At 41.5% G+C, this 27,440-nt stretch overlaps 1 protein-coding gene across 4 annotated transcripts in view; it reads left to right on the top strand.

The window, feature by feature from the left end:
- drosha (drosha ribonuclease III) overlaps positions 1-27,440 on the top strand; it is a 172,181-nt gene that overhangs the window by 117,300 nt on the left and 27,441 nt on the right. For all 4 annotated transcript variants that reach the window (XM_072560332.1, XM_072560331.1, XM_072560333.1 and 1 more), the window contains exons 26-30: positions 7,571-7,676; positions 9,410-9,551; positions 10,281-10,363; positions 12,118-12,221; positions 20,281-20,373. In XM_072560332.1, the coding sequence (XP_072416433.1) occupies positions 7,571-7,676; positions 9,410-9,551; positions 10,281-10,363; positions 12,118-12,221; positions 20,281-20,373 (528 nt within the window). The remainder of the gene's footprint in view (positions 1-7,570; positions 7,677-9,409; positions 9,552-10,280; positions 10,364-12,117; positions 12,222-20,280; positions 20,374-27,440) is intronic.

Genomic DNA, 27,440 nt, shown 5'->3' with positions numbered 1-27,440 from the left:
TGGTAGATGGATTCTATAGATGGGGGATTGGCCTTTGTGATTGTCCGGGCCGAGTTCACTCTCTGTAACTGTCTCCGATTTTGAATGGTACAGGTAGTAATACATCCAGACAGAATGCTTTCAATGGCGCACCTATAAAAGTTGGCAAGGGTATTTACCATCATGCCAAATTTCCTCAGACGTTGTTGGGCCTTTGTAACCAGTGCGTCCACATGAAGAGTCCAAGAAAGCTTGTTGTGGATGACCACTCCCAGGAGTTTGACACTCTCCACTGCTTTCACCTCTGTGCAGTTAATGTGTAGGGGGGCATGTGTAACATCCCGCCAAAAGTCAATAAAGAGTTCCTTAGTTTTGTTGGCATTGAGAGCTTGGTTGTTCTCAGTGCACCATTTTTCCAGGTCTTCGACCTCTCGTCTGTGGTCTGTTTTGTCACCATCTGAGATTTGACCTACTATGATGGTGTGATCAGCGAACGTGTAAAAGACATTAATCTGGTATTTGGTGACGCAGTCATGGGTATACAGTGAGTACAGTAGGGGGCTGAGTACACACCCCTGGGGGGCTCCAGTGTTGAGTGTTAGTGATGATGAAATATTGTTCCCAATCTTCACTGATTGTGGCCTGTGGGTCTGGAAACTGAGGATCTGGTTGCAGAGAGTGGGGCTTAGTCCAAGATCACTAATTTTAGTAATCAGTCTCGAGGGAATATTAGTGTTGAAGGGTGAACTGTAGTCAATGAGTAGGATTCTTGCGTAGCTGTTCTTGGTGTCAAGATGTTCTAGGGAGGAGTGAAGGGCAAGTGATATAGCATCTGACGTGGATGTTTGTCTGATAGGCAAATTGGAGTGGGTCAAGAGTAGTGGGGAGGCTGGAGTTGATTGATGCCATGACAAGCCTTTCAAAGCACTTCCTGACCACCGATGTTAGGGCCACTGGGCAGTAGTCATTGAGACATGTTGTATGAGCCTTCTTTGGCACAGGGTTGATGTTGGCCCTCTTGAAATAGGCAGGAACAGTGGCCTACTGCAGGGAGAGGCTGAAGATGTCCGAGAAGACCTCTGCCAGTTGATCTGCGCATGCTTTGAGTGCACGGACTGGTACTCCGTCTGGTCCCATCGCTTTCCCTTGGATTCACACAAAGGAAAACTGATCTGACCTCTGATGCAGTGACTGTTGGGATAGGTTCGTCAGGACTTGTTGAAATAGGTGTTACCTCTCCGCCAAAATTCTGCCCAAAGTGAGCATAGAAGGTATTGAGACGATCTGGGAGGGATGTGTCATCGTCTGCTTTCTTGCACTGTCTCATTTTAGAACCTGTGATGTCATTCATTCCTTGCCAGAGTCGCTGGGTGTCTGTCTGGGTCTCTAGTTTGGATCGGTATTGGTCCATGACTGTCTTAATGGCTCTGCGAAGGTCATACTTGGAATCCTTATATTTGAGTGGGTCTCCTGATCTGAAGGCCTCATGCCTGGTTTTTAGGTGGTTCTAGATTAGAGTGGTGCTGGAAAAGCACAGCAGGTCAGGCAGTATCTTTTCCTGTTCCTCGGATGCTGCCTGCCCCGCTGTGCTTTTCCAGCACCATTCTAATCTTGACTCTGATCTCCAGCATATGCAGTCCTCATTTTCGTTTTTTAGCATGTTCTGTATGACCTGATTCATCCAGAGTTTCCTGTTGGGAAACACCCAGATTGACTCCCTTGGTGTGCAGTCCTCCACACACTTGGTGATCAAGTCTATGATGGTGGTGGTGTACTCGTCCAAGGTACTTGCTGACTGTTTGAACATGGCCCAATCAGCCAATTCCAGACAGCCCCGGAGTTGATCCTCTGCCTCCTCCGACCAGCACTGGACCTGTATCTGCGAGGGGGGTCTCCTGCTTGAGCTTTTGCCTGTAAGCCGGGAGAAGAAACACGGCATTGTGGTCGGAGTTCCTGAAATGAGGGTGGGGGATAGAGTGGTAGCCATCTTTCACAGTGGTGTAGCAGTGCTCTAAAATGGATGTAGGTTTGCTCGCTGAGCTGGAAGGTTCATTTCCAGAGGTTTCGTTACCCTACTAGGTAACATTTTCAGTGGGCCTCCTGGCGAAGCACTGCTGATAATTCCTGCTTTCTGTTTATATATTTGAAACCCAAGCATATAAACAGAAAGTAGGAATTATCAGCAGTGCTTCGCCAGGAGACCCACTGAAAATGTTACCTTGTAGGGTAACGAAACCTCTGGAAATGAACCTTCCAGCTCAGCGAGCAAACCTACATCCAGAACCTCAACCTGAGTTATAAATCTTCTCAAAACTCGTTAAGTGGTCTAAAATGTTTGAGCACCTGGTGGGGCAGGTAGTGTCTGGTGGTACTTGGGCAACACCTTCCTTAGATTGGCTTGATTGAAGTTGCCAGTGACAATAAGCAGTGCCTTGGAGTGTTTTGTCTCCAGGGTGTTAGCGGTGATGTGCAACACATCCAGAGCTTCCTCAACCTTTGCTTGTAGTAGTATGTACACAGTAGTTAGTATAGCAGAGGAAAATTCCCTTGGTAGGTAGAAGAGTGATGGTGAGGAATTCAAGATTTGGGCAGCAGTTGCTGCCCAGGGTTGCAATATACGTGCACCATGAGGTGTTGATTAAAAGCAAACCCCTCCACCCTTTGTCTTACCTGAGGATGCTGTACGGTCCATACAATGGATAGAAGAAAAATCAGCCTGAAGTGCGCAGTTGGGAATGGATGGGTTGAGGCAAGTTTCTGTGAAGCAGAGTGCATAGCAGTCCCACAGTTCACTCTGGAAGCTGAGCTGTGATCTGAGTTTGTCCATCCTGTTCTCCAGAGATCGTATTTTTGCTCGGAGTAAACTAGGAATGGGGGGGGGGGGGTCTTGAAACCGCGTAGTCTCAGTCTTACTAGAAAGCCGGCACACTTACCCCGCTTCCTTGCAGGTTTCTTACTTTTGAGTGGTCTGGTGGATTAATTGTGACTGCTTCCAGTTAACTGATCCTTCCATGGACCCTGTGGAGCAGGTAGGTTGCAGTTCAGTGTATTTTTGCAGAGCGTCTGCTTCGGACCCAGTGTAGCAGGTAATTTCCTGTGTGGTTTTTTAACATAGGGAGTTTGCTTAGGACCCAGTGGAGAAGTTACTGGTTTCAGTTGCTGCTGATTTGCTGCTCCAGGTCCAGCCATGTTGGATAATGTTGGATTTGAGTTTATTTTAACACCAAGGAATAAATTTGCAAATCTGTGAAACATATCGGTGGCCTTATAGAGATTTATAAATCATGAGAGGCATGGATAGGATAAATAGACAAATAGGGTGGGGGGGCGTCCAGAACCCAAGGGCATAGGTTTAGGGTGAGAGGGGAAAGATATAAAAGAGACCAACGGGGCAACACTTTCACGCAGAGCATGGTGTGTGTGTGGGGAATGAGCTGCCAGAGGAAGTGGTAGAGGCTGGTACAATTGCAACATTTAAGAGGCATTTGGATGGGTAAATGAATAGGGAGGGTTTGGAGGGATATAGGCCAGGTGCTGGCAGGTGGGACCAGATTAGGTTGGGATATCTGGTCAGCATGGACGGGTTGAACCGAAGGGTCTGTTTCCAGGCTGTACATCTCTATGACTCTATGACTTCCTTATCTATCCAGATTTAATCACTGTAATGTTTTCTGAAAATATAATTCAGTTTCAAGCTTTTATCAGAATAGAATTGGGAGAGGGAGGCTGAAGCATCTCTGCAAAAGGAACACAATAAATCTACAATCCAGAACTGCCAATCTGCCTTTACCTAGTAATCTGGCTTCATACTCCAGAATTGAAGTTGTTGTTTTGGGGACATAGGTCAAATCTCACCATGGCAGATAATGAAATTTGAATTCATTAAAAATCTGGAATGAAAATAATGCTAGCTCAAAATGACCATGTAAACATGACCAATTGTTGTAAAGATCCATGTAGTTCACTTAATGTCCTTTCAGAGAAAGAAGTCTACTGTCCTGATCTGTCCTACATGTGACTTTAGACCCACAGCAGTGTGAATGAATCCTAACTGCCCTCTGGGCAATTAGAAATGGCCATTCAGTTCTGGCTGAGCCAGTGATGCCCTCATCCTGTGACTGAATTTTAAAAAAAAGCCTTCCCTCAAATGATATCCTCTAATTTCACTTGACCTGACCTGGTGGGATAGCTACACTCTATCTTGCCTCATTAAAAGAGTGTGAGGTTAGATCTGAAAGGACAAGATCTTATTATTGGGTGGTTTTTAGTCAAAATAAAAATGATGCATTTGGTCATGATCGTAGAGGCTGTTAAATCTCTAGGGTGAAAGTTTTGGCACTGGACTCTTTGTACTCAGCGTCTGTTTGTTCAGTTACACAGGCTGTACATCCCAGCAATTTGCCCATTGAACCAAAGGCCCTGTTCCTTTGTTGTTCATAATAGGCAGAACACAGACTGTACTCAACCAGCCTGTGCTTGCAAAACACAAAATCAATTGTCAACAGTAAAAAGTGATTCTGCAATTGAGGAACATTTGCTGAATAATCCTGAGTGTAATAATGTTTAGACTATCAACCAGTTTCAGATAATCAATTGAGTTCATAATGCGGCCCATTTATGTTTGCTAAAAGGAATATTCATTCAGATGTGGGATCCACTTCCTGCAGATTAGAGGGATATGTTCAAGTCTTGCACCTTGAGTCTCTAGAAAGTTTGGAGAGCCTTTAGTTTTCTATTTCTTTCTCCAGGGTAATCCTTTAACCAACTTGCCACCCAGCCCTTTTTCCTGTAGTTTAATATATGATCATTTGAAATTTGACTTTGTTTTTGTTTGTGCTGATGTGCATAAGAGTAAAAACCTAAGAAACACAACTCACTTTTCAATGAGTCAAGTACTTCATTATACCTTGGAGCAGAGTTTTTAAAAATATAAATAGCTCTCTCAGAGAAAGCTGCAATGGTGCAGAAATTTGTAAAGTATGGTTGATATCTCCAGTTTATCTAAAAGACATAGAAAGAAACTGGGATGAAAACAACGCAGTTTGATTTGTCCAACAAATTTTTATTAATGGAAGTTGACAAGGTAGAAACTACAAAGAGGTGGTAACCTGAGCATTCTAATGGATCAAGGAATATTCCCCCTCCACCAGTACGCTGTCATATGGCTCACTGGTTGAAGACCATATTTCTACAATCCTGAGAGCATAGGATAGAATTTCCTGAACAAAAAGGCCACAAAGTTCCCTCCAGTGTGATAAAGGCAGGAAATGTGGCCGCTGGAAATCTGAAATGAGAACAGAAAAATTTGGAGAAATTCAGCAGGCCTGGCTGCATCTACGGAGAGGGCAAAAAGGTTAATAGTTCGAACTCAATGCCAGAGCCATTCTGAGGAAGAGTCACACAGGACTTAAAATGTTAATCTTGTCTCTCTTTACAGATGCTGCCAGGCTTCCTGAGTTTCAGTAGTATTTTCCTCCGGGGCTAAGCCAAAGACTGGCATTTCTTCAATACTCGCCTGTTTTTGTTACATTAATGGTAATAGAAATATAATCAGAGGTAAAGAAATTTCAGGGATGAATTGGAGTTTGGGGCAAAGTGGATTGTCTTTCAAGACAGCTGTCACAGTCTTGATGGACCCTCCATGTTGTACTGTCTTCATGCAGGTTATAAGAATTCGACAGACTGTGATTGTCCTCTCTGCAGATAATGATGCAGACGATTATTATTCACTATGCATTGTTTAGGATTTGTTGTTGCAGTCGTCTTGAGTGGTTTTGTTAAAATGTTACTGCTCTTGAGAAGCATCAAGACGCCCACAGGCAAAGCTCATAGGCTGAAACAAGCCTCCCTAAGGTCTTTGCTGCCAATCTAGAGAATAACACATTTTAGATCTTCCTGCATAATTTGTTTATAGGGATTTGAGGCTGGGACTGCAGTGTAAAGTCAAAAAACAGTCAGTCCTCCCAAGCTGAAATAGAATCCTTTGGAAGAGCTTGCTAATGTGATCATCCTTATGGTTTTGGAGTAAAGAGATGTGCCTGATATGTGGGTGTTGGTAGTCCTTTAAGAACTAGGATCCAGTTTCTCATTTTTAAAAAAAAGACCATTAGATTTCAGTAAATATCACAGAATTCGATAAATTGGGAGAAAAAAGACAACAGAAAAAGGTTGAACAAGCTAATTATTAAATTGAGTAGGATCCCAGGTGGCTTTCAGTGCAGTAGTTTAGGTTGAGAGTTTAGAACAAGTAGGAGTGAAGGAGACATGTCTTTCAGCAGAATTCGGTTAAAATTTTGTGTGTTGGAAATCAGTGTTAAAGGTCATCTTAATTATATGCACCTATTATTAATGAGTTGAATTTCTGGTATAATCAAGTCAAGGGGAGGGAGAGGTTTTTCACCTGAGAAGCTTTGTAGATAAAAACGTTAAGAGTGAAAGGATGTAGGTTTGTTCGCTGAGCTGGAAGGTTCGTTTTCAGATGTTTCGTCACCATACTAGTTAACATCTTCAGTGAACCTCCAGACGAAGCTTCATTCTTCATTCGGAGGCTCGTTGAAGACTAGATTCCCTACAGTGTGGAAACAGCCCTTCGGCCCAACCAGTCCATGCCGACCCTCCGAAGAGTAACCCACACAGACCCATTTCCCTCTGATTGATGCACCTAACACTATGGACAATTTAGCATGGCCAATTCACCTGACTTGCACACCTTTGGATTGTGAGAGGAAACTGGAGCACCCGGAGGAAACCCACGCAGACACAGGGAGAATGTGCAAACTCCACACGGGCAGTCGCCCGGGACTGGAATCAAACCCGGGTCCCTGGTGCTGTGAGACAGCAGTGCTAACCACTGAGCCACCGTGCTGAAAATGAACATTCCAGCTCCGCAAGCAAACCTACATTCGGAACCTCAACCTGAGCTACAAATCTTCTCAAAACTCGCTAGAATGAAGGGAGTTCTGACCTGAGGCCAGTATGCTTAATACCTAGGTTGAATGAGGCATTTGCAATCTGAAGAGATTTCAAGGGGCAACTTTGCTGGAAATAAACGTAGTGCCCAAGGAATCACCTTGTGTGCAAATTATTGACTTGCACCCACACCAAGTAGTTAATCATTCGAGTTTTGATAAGTGTTGGGGTGTAAATCTTAACAGGTGTAAGGACCTAGGATAAATAATTCAACTCATTATATTTTTATTACCATTATTTAAAAGAGTATTTTTTTCCACTTCACGTACTTTCATTTTGGTGCAATAAAATTCTGCTGTTTTAAATGGTGAACTTTGTGGGTTCCTCCTTTTAGGTAAATACCTGAACCTTCAAATTCTTAAGAGAAAATAGAAACGTTATTGCACTGGTCTGCCTACTCCACTTGCTGGGGGCGTTGGGTAACGTTAAGCAAATTGAATGTACAAAGCAGCGTTTCATGGACATAGTTGAGGCTACAGAGAATAGACTTTGAGAAGTTTTGGTCTTGGTTGTGAAACTCTCAGCTCTTCTGTAATTGCACTGAGCCCGAAGAATGGGAGTGCTTTCCAATTCAATTTGCTTTGCGCTCATTGATTTTTAACAATGCTGATCTCATTTACAGGGGTCACAATCAGAGGATGGAATTCCTTGGTGATTCTATAATGCAGTTGGTAGCCACTGAGTACTTATTCATCCATTTCCCTGACCATCACGAAGGCCATTTAACGGTGAGACATTGTTGCTTATCCATTAAACTAGCATCTTGTTTCAAAGTTGAGCAAGCACTGTTTTCATTGCAGTCAAAGAATTAACATATCTATGAATGTGCTATTAAATATCATGTATTGAAATTATTTTGTGAGGATTTTTCCAGAATTTTATCTTTGTATTTGGCGATGGGATATGAGCATCACTGATTAGCCTGGTGTAAGTTAACCCATCTCTTTTTCCCTTTGAGAAGGTGGTGCTGAGCCACCATCTTGAGCCTCCACAGGCTGTTGACTTTTCTGGAGCTGCCTAGTACAACTGCAGCTCAAGAGAGTGGGACTGCCCAATGATTTGGGCCAGAAGTCTAATTCTGCACTAATGTAGCCCACCCAAATGCATGTTGTACACAGGGTGTGCCCATTCAAGGATGGTAGCAGTGAGGGGAAAGTAGGAATGTTCTGTAATGTAGAAAGTAGAAATTGTGTAAGCCACCTGACCTTGACAACCATCTTAAACAGCTTTATCAATGTCCATTTTTATTGAAAGGCCCTTCTGAAACTTCAGACATGGATGGAGTTCAGATCTGAAGTTATGAATAGGACATACCTTCACTGGGCATGACATTTCCTAATGGAAAAGCAGATGGGTCTTTATGATTCATTAGTTTCATAGTCACTGTTATGAAAACTAGGGTTGTAGTCCACATTTATCCTTTTAACTGCTGTGGTAGGATTTGAACCTGTGTCCTGGGACATAATTCTGGTTCTCTGGATTACTCGTCTGATAGTTCCAGTGTGTCCCCACTGTGAACTTTTGTTTTACATCAACAAGAGCAAAACAGTACAGATGCTGGAGATCTAAACTAAAAGCAGGATATCTGAGAATGCTCATCAGGTCTTAAAGGGTCTGTGGAGGGACAGAGTGGTGGACACCAGCTTCCTTCACTTGGCTATTCCGTCATTGCACAGCTTCTCCCTTTGCTCCATTCACTGTCCCTATAGAAAAGGTGCTGCTATGAAGCGCACATTATGCCTCCCCTTTCCTGGAACTTTCCTTCTGTCTCCATGCAGGTGCCTCCCGATCTACTAAATGCTTCCAGCTCTTTGTTATGACATTTTAAAACCTATTTCATAGTCATTACAGCTGAGGTGGAGAAAGTGAGGACTGCAGATGCTGGAGATCAGAGTCAAGAGTGTGGTGCTAGAACAGCACAACAGGTCAGGCAGCATCCGAGGAGGATTCTGGATTAGTGGTGCTGGAAAAACACCGCAGGTCAGGCAGCATCCGAGGAGGAGGAGAACCAACGTTTCGGGCAAAAGCCCTTCATCAGGTGCCGATGAAGGGCTTTTGCCCGAAACGTCCATTCTCCTGCTCCTCGGATGCTGCCTGACCTGCTGTGTTTTTCCAGCACCACGCTTGACAGCTGAGGTGGAGACAGTTCATCCCAAAGTGGCTGTGCTAACACTCGGGAACAACCCATTCAGTCCCACTAATCTGCTCTGTCCCCAGTACCCTGCAAGTACCCAGTAAAGCATGTAGAAGATCCAGTGATGTTTGGAAAGGTCAGTGACATCCTGCAGCATTTCAAGGAGGAGGTTCAATACCAGCTCACGGGGAATTGAGAATTGTCAATAAATATCAGCTTTACCAGCAATGCTGACATTCCATGAAACAATACAAGAGAACAATTGAACAGAGCAGTAGCAACAGTTTGAAGGAAGATTTGATCTTTGTGATTTTTTCGTTTTTGTAGCTTTTGCGAAGTTCCCTGGTCAATAATCGTACTCAAGCCAAAGTGGCAGAAGAGCTGGGCATGCAGGACTTTGCCATCACAAATGATAAAACCAAACGACCTGTGGCTCTACGTACCAAAACCCTTGCTGACCTTTTAGAATGTGAGTGCATGCTCTCCTGTTATGTAACGCTTTGTCCAATAAAGCGATTGTATGACCATCTAAATCAGGAGTAGGTCACTCGGTCCCTTGAGCTAGTTCTGCCATTCAGTAAGGTCATGGCTGATTTGATTGCTCTGCATTCCTGACTAAGCCTAATAATCTTTAAACGACTTGCTTATCACGAATCCATCTGCTTCTGCCTTAAAAATATTTTAAGACACTACTTTCACTTCCTTTTGTAAGAAGATTGTTTCGAAGACTCATGACCATCTGTATTGACAGAGCAGAGGTGTTCAGCAAAGTAGTTGCCCAGTCTGTGTTTTGTCTCCCCTGTGTAGCGGAGACCACACTGTGAGCAGTGAATACAGTAGATAAAATTGAATTAATGAAGTACAGATAAAGCGCTGCTTCACCTGGAAAGTATGTTTGGAATCTTGAATTGTGCGGAGGCAGGTGTTATATTTTTTGCAATTGCACGGGAAGGTGTCGAGGGACTATGGGACGTGTTGGGAGTAGAAGAGGAGTGGACTATGATGTCCAGCAGGGAACAGCCCCTTCAGAATGCTGACAAAGGAGGGGAGGGGAATAAGTGTCTGCTACATGTTTGTGTTGTAATTTTGTATTTATTTTTTTAAATGCAGTGTACTAGATAGTTGAGGTTAAATTAATTATTTGAACGAACAGAATGACTGTATATCATTAATTAAGTATAATTTTGTTTTTCTTTAGCATTTATAGCTGCACTTTACATTGACCAGGATTTGGACTATGTTCGCACTTTCATGAATGTATGCTTCTTCCCACGATTGAAGGTCAGTGGATACAACCTCAGTCACTTCAGTGTAAAATCATTCATCGAGAGTCTACACTTTAGACACCATCACTGATCCAGGTGCAAATTGTACTGTCTGTTGTGCTAATAGATTTTTTTTAAACTCCGGTTTCTGCAAAGACAGTTGCACGTTGCCCAAATACAATCTTCCATCCGCCTGTGCAACTGGTTAGTGTTTTTGAATGTGACTTTTCTTTCAAATATTTGCGTTATTTTTCCTTGACATATTAAAGAATGGTAACTTTGTGCAGTTTGGTTGCAGGAATGTTGTCACTCAGAGGAAAAAATAGCTTGTTCAAACAGTATTGAGCCCACTTCCTGTGATTTTAAGTTACCTGGTTTCAAAATGTAATAGTGAACAGCCTAGCAAGTTACATTGGTGGATTAATTTCTGAGTAAACTAATGGTTTTAAGTTCTTTGAATGCATGCCTTTTAGTGCTCTTGCACCTTATAAAGTTCAATTTGAAGAGCCTCATCAAAAAACCATGAGATTGGCAATAGCAGAATTTCCAACAGTGCTCAATTTGACCTGAGATTCTGAACAAAGGCCTGACTTCTGGCACAATGACCCACATCTTCCAGTCTCCAGATTGGATGAGATATGGGCATTAGTTGGCAGTTGTGAGTTCGCACACTGCGGAAGTCCTGATGTGTGGACCTAGATTGGAATTGCCTAGAAAGTTTAAACTCCGATGGGGATCTCTCTGCTGAATGGACAGATTCTGACCCTGAACTCGGTATAGGCTCGAGATAGATGTGCAGGAATTATCTATGTTGTTACCACTGGGATTGAGAGACTGTGTTTAAAACTTGGTCTAACAGCTGAGGAACTCTACAACCAATGACCTCTCCCCGGATCCGCCTGACTACCACACTCCCTCTCTTCTCGACCTGCCCTGTCTACCACACTCCTTCCCTTCTCCTTGACCTGCTCTGTCTACCACACTCCCTCCCTTCTCCTCGACCTGCCCTGACTACCTCCACAACACCATTTGAAAACCACACCAAACCAACCCTGTCTAACAGTTACCTCTCAATCAACATCTAAAAAAATCAAGGTAACAAACTGGAATACTGCTGATGCTAGAAACCTGAAACAGGCGGTGAATGCTGAATAAACTTAGAGGCTGTGGTACAGCATCTCTGGAGAATAAAACTGTTAATATTTCGAGTCCAAGTATGACTGAAGAAGAGTCGTATCAGACTTGAAGCATTAATTCTGCTTTTCTCTCCACAAATGCTGCCATGTCTGCTAAGTTTCATCAGCATTCTCTGTTTTTGTTTCAAAAAAGGGAGCCATCTAGTCATTAATTATATACATGGGAGCTTGTGTGTAATTGGCTGCTGTATTTCTTACTTTACAGCAGTGTCTACACTTCAGAAATGCTTCCCAGGTTTTAAAACCTTTTTGGATGCTATGAGATTATGGAAGGCACTATATAAAACATAAGTTCATTTTAAATTTTTCTTTGTATCCTTGTGCTTTTTATTTTTGTTTCGTGTTCCTTGTGCCTGTGTTCACAGATAAGGATATGTGAAAGTTGTATAAAATCAATGGCAGGCTGAGGTGTGCTTATAGCGCTGCACCGATACCAATGAAATGTAAAAGCAGAAGTGTTCAATGCACAAAGGTTAAGACTTAACTGAAGTGATTATATGTGCCGAATCTGTAGTTTAGTCAAATAACATGCACAAACTTTAATTCTTACTTTTTCTCTTTCATATTGGAGCAGGAGTTTATCCTGAACCAGGATTGGAATGACCCTAAATCTCAGCTTCAACAGTGCTGCCTGACTCTTCGGACAGAAGGCAAAGAGCCAGACATCCCTTTGTACAAGTGAGTTCACATGTGGTACAAATAAATTTTATTTTCCTTTGTTGCATGATATTCATTGACTAGAAGCTAGGGAGTTTTATCTTCTATGCACATTATGGATGATTGACATTGTTTCCTTTCTCTCCAATCTTATATGTTTTAAAGGGTTTAAAATGATGGCTGTATCTACATTGATATTCAATTACTTGTAACTGGAACCTTTTTGAGCAGTCATTTTACTGTGACATTCTGTGATAATATTAGAATAAATAACTGTTATGGGGTATATGAGGAGAAAGTGAGGACTGCAGATGCTGGAGATCAGAGTCGAAAAGTGTTGCACTGGAAAAACACAGCAAGTTAGGCAGCATCCGAGGAACAGGAGAGTTGATGTTTCAGGCATAAGCCTTTCATCAGGAATGTGATCATTCCTGATGAAGGGCTTATGCCCGAGACGTTGACTGTCCTGCTCCTCGGATGCTGCCTGACTTGCTGTGCTTTTCCAGCGCCAGACTTTTTAACTTTATGGGTTGTGTGTTTTTCTCGTCAGTTTTATTGCAAGAAAGATATGATTACAAAGTATAATACTGACTGAAATGCGCAATCAAAATTGTTTGCCAGTATTTAATATAGTTTTTAGAATACCGATTTGCTGAGTATGAGTTAACAGGGAGGAATGAAGCAATGGTTTTTTTTTTGTTTTTCCTCATTAATGTCTCACTGGGACCATTGCTGGGGAAATCAATGTGCTCCACAGTGGGAAAGTCTGATCAAGAGTTCATATTTTTCTTGAAGCCAAGTTAATATTGTACAAGTAAACAAAAGAGATGAAACTAAAATGCTGTGGGTGCTAAATATCTAAAACAAAAAGAAAACGCTGAATAAACTCAGCAGATCTGGCAGCATCTGTGAAGCAAGAAACAAAATAAATGATTTTTAACATCTTTGCAGTACAACATGAGAATTGAAAATGCCATCGATTTTGTTTTTCTTTGTTTGATGGACAAATGGTTGGTCAAACCACCTGGTGTTTTGAGGAAGGGAAAAAAGCAAAGAACCGCAGATGCTGGAAATCTAAAACAAAAACAGAAATTACTGGCGAAACTTCATAGATCTTGCAGCATCTGTGGAGAGAAAGCAGAGTCAACGTTTCGGACCTGGTGACTGATGCTGCCAGACCTCCTGAGCTTCTCCAGTCATTTGTTTTTATTTGGAATCTTGAAATATCGGCTTCGGAGGCAGCTTTCAATTTTCTTGCTTCCATGACATTGAGATAAGCAAAAATAAAACTCTTGCAACCCTTATCCTAATTCGTGGTAACCCACATAACCCCTGTTGATTAAACTAGTTTAGCTCCATGTCCAGAAATATATCGTTCTAAAATATAATTCATCCAGAACCTTGTCCTCTTCTTGGAACTACCACAGGCCACCTCTTATCCAAGAGTTCCAAGCTCTTCAAATCTGGCCTGTTGCACTTTTCTGATTTTAATTGCTCCATCATCAGCGGCTCTGTTTCTGAGGTTTTAATCTCTGGAATTTCCTCTATAAACCTTGTCTTAAGAGGTTTTAACCTCCTTAAAGCCTAAGAACATAGAGTGCAGTACAGGAGCAGGTCCATCAGCTCACCAAGTCTGTGCCAACCACGATGCCATTCTAAACTAACCCTACCAGCCTGCTTATAGTCCATATCCCTCTATTCCCTGCTTATACATGTGTCTGTCTAAATACCTCTTAAACGTTGCTATAGTATTTGCTTTCCCTGGCAGTATAGTCCAAGCACCTATCTTCATCAGTTTAAAAAAAAACAAAAATGTTCCTTGCGCCTCTCCTTTAAACTTTCTCCCTCTGACCTTAAACCAATACCCCCTGGTATTTGACATTTCCACCCTGGAAAAGAGACTGACAATCAACTCTCTCCATGCCTCTCATAATTTTATTTTGTTCAGATAAAGTTTTTGCATCCCTGCCCCAACATCCTCTGCTCTGACTGTCGCATTGTTTGATATGTTCTTGTTTGTTTACTACATCATGTACATGTGATACATGCACATAAGGGCAATCTATAGATGCTCAGTAGCAGCAGTGTACCATCTACAAGACACACTGCAGCAACTCACTAATCCTGAATTGTAAATATAACACAGTTCTTTCAGTGTTACTGGATCAGAATCCTGCAACCACTTCCCTATTAGCACTGTCAGTGTCTTTACACCTTTAGGATTGTACTGATTTTAGAAAGCAGTTTGCCAGCTGCTTCTCCAGGGCAATTAGGAATCAGTAACAAATGCTAGCCCAGCAAGCAATACCCACTTCCTCTGAGTGAAAAAAACAAAAATGTTAATAAAGCAGAAAAATGGCATTGATGTCAGTGGTCAGCCATGATCTAATTGAATGGTGGCGTAGACCCAATAGCCTACTCCTGTTCCTAAGGCAGGATTGTGAGTGAAACAGAAGGAGGTATGTAGCTGCTGGTATTGCTGCCATGTATACTGTCCTTGTTATCATAGAATATAAAGTTTAGTGGTTTGGAAAGTGGTGAAGTAGTAGAGATGCTGCAGTGCTTATTATACATGTCCATTTTGCTGGCGCTGTGCATTGGTGATGAAGGAAGTAAATGTTTAAGGTCGTGGTTGGGATATTCATCAAGCAGGATGCTTTGTTCTGAATGATGTCAGACCTCTTGAGATTTGTTGGAGCTGCACCCATCCCGGTGAGTAAGGAGAATTCAATTACATTCTTGACCTGTGCCTGTGGATAGGCTTTGGGGAGTCGGGAGGTGAATTGTTCAGAATAAAATCCTCAGTTTTTGACCTGATCTTGTATACATAGCATTTATTTGGCTAATCCAGTTCAGTTTTTGGTCAATGATTTAAGATGTTGATAGTGAGAGTTTTTATAATGGTAATGCCAAATTGAATGTCAAAGGGTGGTGGTTAGGTTCTCTCTTTTTGTGGATGGTCAATACCTGGCACTTGCTTAATGTGAATAGAAGCATTGCTCGCCACTTCTCAGCTCAAAGCTGGGTATTATCCAGGTCTTGCTATCCGTATTCACAAGGTTGCCTCAGTATCTGAGGAGTCGCAAATGCTGCTGAACGTTGTGCAGTCATCAGTGAACATCCCCATTTCTTACTTTAAGTCATTGGTGAAGCAGCTGAAATTGGTTGGGCCTGGGCACTACTCTGAGGATTTTATGCAGTGATTGTCTGTGACTGAGATGATTGGCATCCAACGACCTCAACCATCTTTATTTTGTGCTAGATGTGACTCCATCCCATGGGGAGTCTTGCCCCTGATTTTTATTGATTTAAGTTTTGCAAAGACTCCACACTCTGTCAAACACTGTCTTCATATTAAGGGCAGGCATTTTCTCCACGCCTCTTGAACAAAGCTGTTTTGTCCTTGTTTCAATTAAGCCTTTTGTAATATAGAGTTGCAAAGATGTGCTAAGATTAACGCTTAGGAGCACATTAAGCACTAACTGATATGATGTGACAGGGAGTTGGGTAAGGCACGGGTTGGAGCTTGAAGGAGCAAGACACAGTATCAAAAGTCTCTCCCATAGTGTCAACAATGATGTCAGTCTTACAAATGTTATTTGTGTTGAGAGTGTGTTGCTGGAAAAGCACAGCAGGTCAGACAGCATCCAAGGAGCAGGAAAATGGATATTTCAGGCTGGAGCCCTTCAGAAACTTTTATGTTATTTGTACCTGCTTGGGATTATGCAATAAACTACATTTTGTTTAAGATGAACGTCTTCTAGTTTGACTGACCATAACTTGACCAATTTGGTCCTTTAGATCTCTACACCCCAGCAAGGAATGTTGACCAGGATAATAGGAGAGCTTCTTATGTACCCATTTTCGGATGTTGCCATTGTATTTTATTGATCGATTGGATTTCCCATACCCCAAAGCTAATAACAGTCCTGAAGTACAAACATGTTGAAGTCCCATTGTTGATCTTGAATCCACAAACTCTTGACTTTAGAGTTGAAGATGAGCTAAACTGACATTTGATGTTGAATTTGTGTGATTCCCTCATGAACAAAGGGACATGTCCCCAAAGTGCCAGACAAACTCTAAAACACCATCTGCATGCCGGCATTTTGGTTTGCTTCTGTTGTTGTCTTTAATGATGCCAAAACCCCTTTTCACAAGTACCATGTTTCAAATCTGCCCTTTTGGGCTTCTGTAAAGTTATAAATGGATTGAAGAATTGGCACTTTCTTCATTGATGAGGGAAATCCATCCCTTTCATTTTTGCTGTATACTTGTTTCTCATGTGCTTACCTGTCAGTCTTAATGTCCAGCTAAATATTTCAGGCTTTGAAATAATACATTTTTTTTTCTCTATCTATTTGTTCTTTGGTGTAATGACCATGGGATGAGATCATTCAAATGCTTAAACTGTTGTAATTAAACTGTGGTTAGCATTTAAATGCCCATTCCACTTAATTTTTAGAATACCTTGAAACGTTAATGACCTGGTGTGCTGATTATCGAGTACAAAGGGAGGTCAGACAACAGGTAGATTTTTCAGATAGCAATGCGACCTTATATATTGTTGTCCACTTGTTACACTTATTCTGGAGATTAATTATATTCAGAATGGTGTGATGTAAGTTGTGTGGTTTTATATGTTTTACATATATTTACCAATCTAATTTGCTTTAGAGTTTGGATTTTGAACTAGTCTTGTGTGTGTGTGTGTGTGTGTGTGTGTGTGTGTGTGGGTGGAGGGGGGGGGGGGGGGGTGGGGGCGGGGGCGGTGGTGGTGGTGGGGGATGATTAATAGTTAACATGTCAGTCTTTCTAAAGCCATGATTTTTAAACTGCTATGTGAGACAATAGCTCTTGGAATTTGTTTGCATTGGGAGTTTTATAATCAAAGAGAGTAAACGTTAAGAGTCATTAACTTTCCTTTAGGACTTATAATCCCTACACTGTGGAAGCAGGGCAGTCATCCCATCAAGTCCACACCAACCCTCTGAAGTGCATCCTTCCCAGACCCTAGCTGATTCCTATAGCCCTGCATTTCCTATGGCTATCCTACCTAACCTGCACATCTTTGGACTGTGGGAAGGGACCGGACCACCCAGAGGAAACCCATACAGACACAGAGAGAATGTGCAAACTCCTCACAGATAGTCAGCCGAGGGTGGAATCGAACCCAGGTCCCTGGCACTGTAAGACAGCAGTGTTAACCACTGAGCCACCGTGTTGCCTGTGTTAGTATTTCATGTGACCATTCAATTGAACAACAGGTATATTTACATCGAGGTAAGATGGTTTAGAAGAATCCAGAATTTTCTTTTTTGTTTTTACTTGGGATTAAGAACACACAGATTGGAAAGCTTGTGGTTTCATTTCAGGGAAGTAAGTTTCTCTGTCTGAAGACTATTTCTTTTTAATTTCTATATATTTGACTGTAGATGGAAATGGGGAAAGGACTGATTGAAAAACCAAGAATTGTGGAAGGAATTGCTGCACATTTTAAAACAAGTTTCTGAAACTCATTGAAAGTTATGTTTGCTCTGCTGCTTTGTTCAAACAGCAGGGGAGTTGAGCTGGCACTAGGCAGTATATTGAAAGTGTGATGCTGAAAAAGTACAGCAGGTCAGGCAGCATCTGAGGAGAAGGCGAGTTGAAATTTCGGGCATAAGCGGTTCATTATTCCTGATGAAGGGCTTATTCCTGAAACGTTGATTCTCCTGCTCCTCTGATCCAGCACCACCCTTTTCGACTCGTACTTCTCTATCATCTGCAGTCCACACTTTCTACTCGGGGGTACATACAAAATGAGGTTCAACTGGTAACAGGTTGCTGATTGTTCTGTGAAGTTGAGACTAGTTGTGGATGTTAAAGGCCATCGGCCTGACAACGACTATCTGAACTATTGGTTCCGTGGAAGCTGAACAGCTTGCGAGTATGAATGATAATGATAGAAGCCTTTCGACTGCTTTAAAAAAAGTCAGTTGGTGTGTCTCTTTCTCTATCCAATTAAGAGTTACCAACCTGTTGCTTTTAACCAATAAGTCAGAGATTTTGTAGTGTGTGAACTAGTTGCTCTGTGCCACATGGGGAAAGAACTAAAGGAGATGGGAAACCAAAGGTATGCTTCCATCAAATGTGAAGGACTGGTACCATTGAACTACATCCCCAATGTTTTTTCCTCACCACCCAACACCATTTTTTTTTGTCTGTCTATGTGTATAGAAGGAGTTTCGAAGAGGTTAGAGTTTTAATGCATTGAGCTGTTTGGTTACAGTTTATAGTTGTTTACCTGTGGTTAGAATATATTTATTTGTAATACATGTTAGTTGTTGAGTAGAGAAACCTATTCTGTGGTTTCCGTTAACCTGGATCTGCCTCAAAGATGAAATGAGGACTTTGCGAACTTTGATAGAACCTTTAACTTCTGTGATGATCTTGAGAATAGCAGCCTTCAATTTCCAATGGGTTACTCCAGCGAGATGTGAAACTAGAGAAAGGACTTATTTCAGAACAGTGCGGAAATAGGCTAAAAGGAAACAAATGCTGGAGAAACTCAGCAGGTCAGGCAGTATTTGTGGAGATGGAAACAGAGTTTAACATTTCAGGTCCTGTATGACTCCTCTTCAAAACTATCTTAGTGTAAGGATTTTAGTTTGAAAATTCTGAATCCAAAGTGTTTGGTCAGAAAACTAGGTTACTTGTAGCTAAGAAAGTTTAAGCTCTGTTGTATGTCTGATAGAGGAAAAAGCTATCAAACTCTTCAGACTGAGAATTGTAAGAGAAGCAGTTATGTCCAACCTATAAATGTGAAAGAGAAGGGAATTTTCTCTCTGGTATTTGAGTCCTGTAAAGGTCTATGTTGGGAATAGATGGGATTTTATCTTACCACGGATTTCAATTTTTCAAATTGTGTTATTTGTAAATAGCTTGATTTGCTACATTTTTCACTAAATTTCCTTTCTGTGCTGAATTTCTATTATTGTTAAAACCAAATCTGCAGCATTGCATGCCTGCGTTTCAGTGAAAGACAACCTCATTACGTTAAGAAAAAAGATATGCCAAACCAAATTTCAGTCTAGGGTCTGACTTAGACTGATAGAGATGTACAGCACGGAAACAGACCCTTCGGTCCAACTCGTCCATGCCGACCAGTTATCTTAACCTAATCTAGTCCCATTTGTCAGCACATGGCCCATATCCCTCTAAACCATTCCTATTCATATACCCATCCAGATGGTCTTTTAAATGCTGCAATTATACCAGCCTCCACCAATTCCTCTGGCGGCTCATTCCATGCATGCACCACCCTCTGTGTGAAGCATCAGCTGACAAAACAACATGAGGTGAAATTGTTATTTCAAATAGGAATATATTTGCACCACTACAGATACAGATATCAAACATGACCTGATGAATGTTATTTTCCAAAGTCTGTATTTTCTATTCATGGGATGTGGGTGTTATTAGCAGGTCCAGCATTGATTGCCTATAACTGATTGGGTTGCAAGACCATTTCAGAGGACAGTCAAAAGACAACCAAATTTCTGTAGGTCTGGAGTAACATTTGGGGAAGACCAGTTAAGAACAAAAGGTCTCCCTTTCTGGAGGACACTATTGAACCAGATAAGTTTTTTTAACAATACATTGTGGTATGATAATTTGGTAGTTTCATGGCTGCTTTTATTGAGATGACTTTTTTTTTAAATTCCAGATTTAATTAATTAGTTGAATTCAAGTTTCCCAGCCGTCCTGAAGAACTGGGACTTTTTGAACTCCTGCCTCCGAATCCCAAAGAGAAGGCCTTTAGATTGTTAGTCTAGTGACATAACCTGCATTATCTGTTAACATCTGTTAAAGTTAGATTTGAGCCACTGGAGGGTTTAGCTGTGTGAACATCTTCTTACCCTTCTGAGTGTTTGCAACAAATGAAAAACCCAGATTTGTTCATGCTGTGGGAATGAAAACTTTTGAAGTTGGTTTTGAACAAATGCAACAATACACTCAAGAAGCAATTTTACATGACCATTGATTGCTGACTGTATTTTAGAATGCAATGTGTTGAAACTCTGTTTCCTTTTATCAGGATTCTTCAGACAGTGGGACCATCCCATGCCAGGACATACACTGTGGCTGTATATTTCAAAGGAGAGAGGATTGGTTGCGGTACAGGTCCAAGGTACAATGGTCTTCCTGATTGTGGTGGCATTACTTTGAGAGTTATTTGTGCAATAATTCTTGATGACCTTTCCTGGCAAATAGGAAAGTGAGTAATCCCTGTAATATTCAAGAAAACAAGGATCGAACTGGAGGCCATGTTTGCTCAATCTCACATTTATTTACAGAGTTGAACATTACAAGCATGTATCAGACTCACTTGCACCCTGGTGTTAGTCTATAACTCCTTAAGTGAAGCCCATTGTTTGCCTACAATCTGCATATCATGAAGCACAGTTGATGTACAATTAAACACCAATGTAATAAACTGCAAAATTGAAACTCAACTGAAAATGGGTTTACACACTTGCTAATGTATGAAATAGATGCATGAGTAGCCCATTAGGCCCCCCAAGTTTGCTCCAACATTCAATAAAATCCTAGCTGATTTGATGTTGGCCTCAAATTCACATTCCCACCTACTTTCAACACCCTTTGACTCCCATGTTAGTCAATAATCTATCAATTTCTGCCTTTAAAATATTCAATGACACCTGTCTTCACTGGTGCTTAGGGAACAAAGCCCTATGACCCTCTGGGGGAAAAAATAATAAGTCCTCCTCTTAAATAGGACAACCTTTTTTTCCATTATTGCTACAGGGCTGCCATTTGTTCCATCCCTAGGTTGGCTGTAGGTCTGGGGTTACATGTAAACCAGACCAGGTAAAGATGGCAGATTTCCTTCCCTAAAGGACATTAGTGAACCAGTTATTCTTTTTTTATGGCAACCAACAGTGGTCACCATTAAACTAGCTTTTAATTCTGATTTTCTTGAATTTCAAGTTCTACCATCTGTCATAGTGAGATTCAAAACAGCATCCACAGCAAATCATCCTGAGTCTGTGGATTACTAATCCACATTTACCATTATGCCACATAATAGTATTATGTCCTTAATAGTGACCCCTAGTTCTAGTCATAGAGTCATACGGCATGGAAACAATTCCTTACTGCAAACTAACGCATGCCGACCATGTTCCCAAATTAAACTAGTCTCACTTGTGTGCATTTGGCTCATATCCCTCCAAACCTTGCCTGTTCATGAACTTATCCAAATGTCTTTTAATTGTTGTAACTGCGCCTGTGTCTATCACTTCCTCTGGCAGTTCATTCCACACTGGAACCACTCTTTGTGTAAAAAAAACAAAAGTTACCCCACCGGTCCTTTCTAAAACTTTGTCCTCTCACCTTAAAAATATGCCCCCTAGTTTTGATCTCTCCCACCCTACTGGAAAAAACCCTTACTAGTCACCATATCTATGACCCTCATGATTTTTTTTAAACCTCTAACAAGGAAACATCATCTCAGCATCCACCCTATCAAATCCTGTCAGGGGCTTTTTTGGTTTCCTGGATTTCCTTCCTTAATGGCATTGTGGGCCTAACTGCACATGGACTGCAGCAGTTCAAAAAGGCAGCTCACCACTACCTCTGGCCAGCTAGTGACTCTCACGATAGAAGCAAGATGTAGGAGAATGAGAAACAATCAATGCTGAAGGGGTTAAATAAATTTGTTGGTTGAAAGTTCATTAATCGGTCCTATTATAAAGGAAGTTAAATCCCAGAGGTCATTAGGGTTGTTCTCCCATTGAAGAGCGATGACGAGTCGTGGTTTAACCTAAAGTTCACCACACCTCAGGTGAAGGGAGAATTGAATCTGTGCTACTGTGTTGTAAACCAGCTGTCCAGCCAGCTGAGCTAACCAATCCTCCCCATATTCTCAAAGCAAACGGGAACCGTGAATGTACGAAAGCAGGTTAGAAATATATAAAAGAGTTGCACTATCAGCAGGAGAGAGCTGGCCTTGGGTAAAACGCAATGCCTTTGAAAACTGGATATTGTGAGGCATCTAGTCACAATGGTGGTCAAACTGGTGGTGAATCTGTGGAGTTCTTTACCGAGATGCTGCTTTAAGCTGTTTGCACCATTGATCAAAGCTCACATACAAGTAATGGCCACCAGGAGGTAATGTTATAGATTGACCAAGATTGCTTTAGTATCATCCAGGGGAAGAAACCAGGAACTGGCAAGCAAACCAAGACACAGCCGTTCTACCTTTTGCAAGCCATTTCATTTTGATGCACTGTTTTAATTAATGGCAAGTTGGCCTGTGACGTGTATTAATCCAAAGTGACTGGATTTACCTGGGATGGAGGAAAACACTTTTACAGTACAATAACAGAATTGCCGGTGGAGCAGCTCTGAAATTTTCCATGAGTATTTAGCATGCAACAACAAATTATTGTGCTGATGTGGAATGATATTGCCTTTTTGTTGATGAAACCTATGTATAACAAATATGGAGTTATTTCTGCCAAATGCATTTTAGCTAAGAATCGCCAGATCCCTTCAAGGAGGTAGTCTGTCATAGCCGCTGAGTTTAAACAGGCGACTGAATTTAACGAGCAATGCTGTCAAGTTTCAAAGTTCCCAAGTGGATCACTAGGCTTGATGGGAATGTTGTAAACTCTATTTTCACCTTTTATTTTACTGTAATGCCATTGATTTGTCCTTGTGCTCTTCTTAACCATTAATCTTCCTGATGGGAATTAGCAATAACTCTGCTCCAGCAGCCCCGCTTAGGTCTGCGTAGGTACCACTCCCAAAGCTGTAGCCATAATAAAACAGCATCTGCACAAATTAGTCTGACTTTAAGAATATTAAAATGTCTGGACAGCATGACAAACATCAGCATTTTGTTTTATACAGATCTGAACAGAACAAAAACGCACCTAAGCAAAATTGAACATCTGAAATTGAAGCATTTGAATGTTTAATTACCCTTTATCATAACCCATTTGAAAGCTAATGATTGTAATCACCATTGTGGTAAAAATCATGCCGAGGTATTGTGCAGCAGTTACAGAAAATAATTAACCATTGTGGGTGTATGCAATTTCCTGTGTGATTTAACCTTTTCGTTGACACAAATTGTTGATTCTCAGCAGTGCTGTGTTAAACAGCAGGATGCTAGCTTTCATTAGCTGCAGAACCTGTAAAAGGAGATTTATCTCTTGACTTCACCGTCAAGGATCTGGTCAGGTTTTGAATGTATCCTTTTTTGTCTGGCAGAGAATGCATCTTTTGACAGTACAGGTGTCATGGTGACGGAAGGCTTTTGTTATTCAATCAGAGATTACCTGACTTGCTCAGCAGGTCTGGGGCATCTGTGGAACAAGAAACAGAGTTAACGTCTAGGGGTCGATGACCTTACTGGAGAAAGTTTGAAGTTTTTGAGCAGGTGTAGACAGGCAGGGAGAAGAGAAGCTCTGAGATGGCGGAGAGATGAGATGATGGTGATGCAAAGCGAAAGGAGGTACGCTTTGGGACAAGTGAAGAAAGAAAAGATGTGTATAGAGAAAGTGTGAGTGGAAAAAGCAGAATCACCGCCAATCATTGCTGTCAAGAATAAAAGGCAGCAATTTCTGAATGAATTTTGGAGATGCAAGACTGAAAATGGACTGCGGAGGTATCGTTACCTGGCCTTCTGTTTGGGCTTCATGAGAGCCACACAGCAGTTCATGGTCAGTGAGAGTGATGTTCAGAATTATAATCAGGAGCACCTAGAGCCTTGTGATACTTCTTGTGGACTGAACGGAAGTATTTTGCAAAGTGATCACCCCCATGTCCTGGGTGTTGAGGAGATCACAGCTTGAGAAAGAATGGAGTAAACCAATGTTGAAAGAAGTACAAGTAATCATTGTTTCACCTGGAAGATGTGTTTGGGGCCATGGCCAGTAAGAAGGAATTAAACTTTTCAGAGTTCAAGCGTCTGCAGGTGTTTTTCTTTATTATTTCTATCTCGATTCTGTTGTGTGGCACCACCATGCCAACAGGATAGATCTGGATCTTTCGAATTAAACTAGCCACTCAGGACTGAGCGTCATGAGGTACTGTGAACCATCATCAGCAGCAAAATGTACTCTAGCTTAATCTACAACATTCCCCACACTACAATTTCAATCAAGCCAAGCAATCAACTCTTCTTCAAAGAAGAATGCAGGAGGGTGTACCAGGGACAGCACCACCCATATCTAAATATGGGGTGCCAGCCTGGTGAAGCTACCAAACAGGACTACTTGCATGCCAAACAACATAAGCAGAATTGATAGACAGCAAAGGAATCCCATAACCAACAGATAAAATGTAAACTCTGCATTCCGGCCATATCCAGTCATGGATATTGGTGGACAGTATCCAACTCACTGGAGGAAGAGGCTCCAAAAATATCCCCATCTCTAATTCTGGAAGAGCCCAACAAGCAAGGGCAAAAAATATGGCTGAAGTATTTGCCACAGTCTTCAGCCAGAAGTACCAAGTGGCTGATCTTCCACACTAGTCTCTTAACATCACAGCGCCAGTCTTCAGTAAATTTGATTCACTCCGTGTGATTAAGAATGGCTAAATGCAGTGGACACTACAAAGACTATGGAACCTGACAACATTCTGAAAGTGTTGAAGACATGTTCTTCAGAACTTGACACGGCCTTAGCCAAGACTTCCAGTATAGCGACAACACTGGCATCTCCCTAAGATGTGGAAAATTGCCCACCTATGTCTTGCTTACAAAGAAAAAGGACAAATCCAAAGAATGCACTGCAGCAATTCACAAAGACTCCTTAGCAGTGCCTTCCAAAGCTATGACCACCTCCATCCAGAAAAACAAGTGCAGCAGGTGCATGAGAACAATACCCCCTGCAAATTCCCCTCCAAGCCACTCGCCATCCTGACTTGGAAATGTATCACCACTCCATCATTGTCACTGGATCATAATATTGGCATTCCCTCCCTAATGGCATTGATCTCCCTACAGCAGATCGACTTTGGCGGTTCCAGAAGACAGCTTGCCACCAACTTCTTAGGGACAACTAGGGACAGGCAATAAATGCTGACCCTGCCAGCAACTCCGACATCCCAAGAACACATAAAGAAAAAGATTAATTCTGTCATGTTTCATTGTGCAGAGAACTTTCTGGGAAAAAAAGTCTGAATTTATTTTGGTATTTTGTGCAATCTGCCTGTAATACCTGTGACATTTTGGGAGTTTAATTCAATGTAAGAAAATTGATTAAATATCACTGCCGACCCCACTATCTGCAGAAACATTGCTGGAAAATATTAAGAACGACATTTGAATCGTATTAATGTTTTATTTTGCTGATAATCTCTGACACAGAAGTTCAGCACTATGCAGAAAAAATTAGCTGCAGCACCATAAGACTTGCCTACGGCATAAATTAGTGGAAAGGAGGGACTGTAGGAGGCCGAGCGAACTGCGAGATTAGTTTCTAGTCTATTTCCTACCTCTGGGACCTGTGATTCAAATGTAATGTGAGGAAAAGCAATAAACATTGCCTCTTAATACTAGGTGCTCATTTTTATTGGTGAGTTACGATCTGGTAGTTGAGCTTTTTCTGTGAAGAATATAATTAGAGCTCAAAACCATTGGAATTTGCTGCCAAGCCAAGTCATGAGGGTAATCACACAGTACCTCAGGGAAGGACAAATACAATGACAATCCTTTCTTTGTGTAATCTGCTTTGTACTGAAAATGTCAGAGTCAGGTAAGGGCTGGGTCACAGAGCTCCCCCAGAGTGCTTCAACTCTAATTGTACAAATGACCCTCAATTCTGCATTTGTGTTTCCACTTACAAAGGACAGCATTTCACATCATTTTTGGATGATTGAACTGAGGTGGGTGCTTGGATGTTGCTGATATGGTGAACTGAATGTACTGGACTGATGCAGAGATTGAGCTGTGTTTGAATTTGGGGCTCCTGGTGCAGGCACTGGCAGCATCCTCTGTGCTTTACTGTAGCTCCACTCGTCTTGGAGAGAGTTCAGCATTGTTGAATGGAGTAGAATTGAAATACACATGCTGGAATTAATTCAGCAGGTCAGAAAGCATCCTCGGAGAGAGGAAGTGAGTGAACCTTCAGGTCTGTGACCTAGCGTCAAGATCAACTATCTGTGTCTCTCTTCACAGATTCTGACTGACCTGCTGAGTGGTTCTGTATATGTTTCATATTTCCAACGACTGCATGATTTTGTTTTTTTTTCTTTTTGTCTTGAATGAGATTTAATGTGAACAAAAAGTTAATGATTTAGTCAGTTTCAAGGCAATGAGAAACGTTGCGAGTGCCATTTGTCCAGAAGAAGCTGTAGTTGCCTAATGTGGATTGAGTACAGGCCTGTTGAGCCTTTAACTTCTCAACTAACAGTTTTCTCATATTTCACAACAACAACATTCATTTGTCCAATACCTTTAGCATTATGAAAACCCCAAGGTGCTTCATGGTAGTGGCTTCAAACAGCACCTGATCTCCTCCTTGTTGACCAAATAGATCTGACGCCAAAGAGCTGTGGTTTTTCTCTTACTGTAAGTAGAAAACTCTTGCAGCCAATATTCTAGGATTGCTGTTTCTCATGAGTTACTGATTCAATTAGCTTGATCACTGTCAGAAACTGAAGAGTAATGTTCATTCTGATTATCATATGAGCACTCAGCTGCAGCATTGTCTTTTCATCTCGAAGACCAATGATCAGGACATCAGGTTTAGGAGCAGGCATAGACCATTTGGCTATTTGACACAATCTTGGCCAATCTTCTTCAACCCAACTTTTCCACCCTTTCACCAAAACCTTCAGTTCTTTGAGATTAGTCTTGAATATATTCAAAAAGAGAGCTTCCACAAACCAGTCTGAATCTCGTTTGTGGAAAAAAAGAAATTTTTTTTCTTCTTCTTGGTCCTAAATCTCAGAATAAGGGGTCACTCATTTAACATAAATGATGATGAATTTCTTCTCTGGGTCGTGAATCTGTGGAATTCTTTACTGCAAAGGGCTGTCAAGGCTAAGTCGTTAAGTGTATTCAAGGCTGAGTTAGACAGATTTTTAATCAGTAAGGGTCATGGGAAAGGCAGGAAAGTGGAGTGGTGAATTATCAGATCAGCCATGATCTCATTAATGACCTATTCTGCACCTTTGTCTTAAGATCTTATGATGATCAATTAAATGTCTGGCCTTCTA

This window comes from Chiloscyllium punctatum, chromosome 41 (assembly GCF_047496795.1).
Source record: "Chiloscyllium punctatum isolate Juve2018m chromosome 41, sChiPun1.3, whole genome shotgun sequence".
NCBI lineage: Eukaryota > Metazoa > Chordata > Chondrichthyes > Orectolobiformes > Hemiscylliidae > Chiloscyllium > Chiloscyllium punctatum.
Note: the sequence above shows the minus strand (reverse complement) of the source record. Positions and strands in the feature narration are given on the sequence as shown.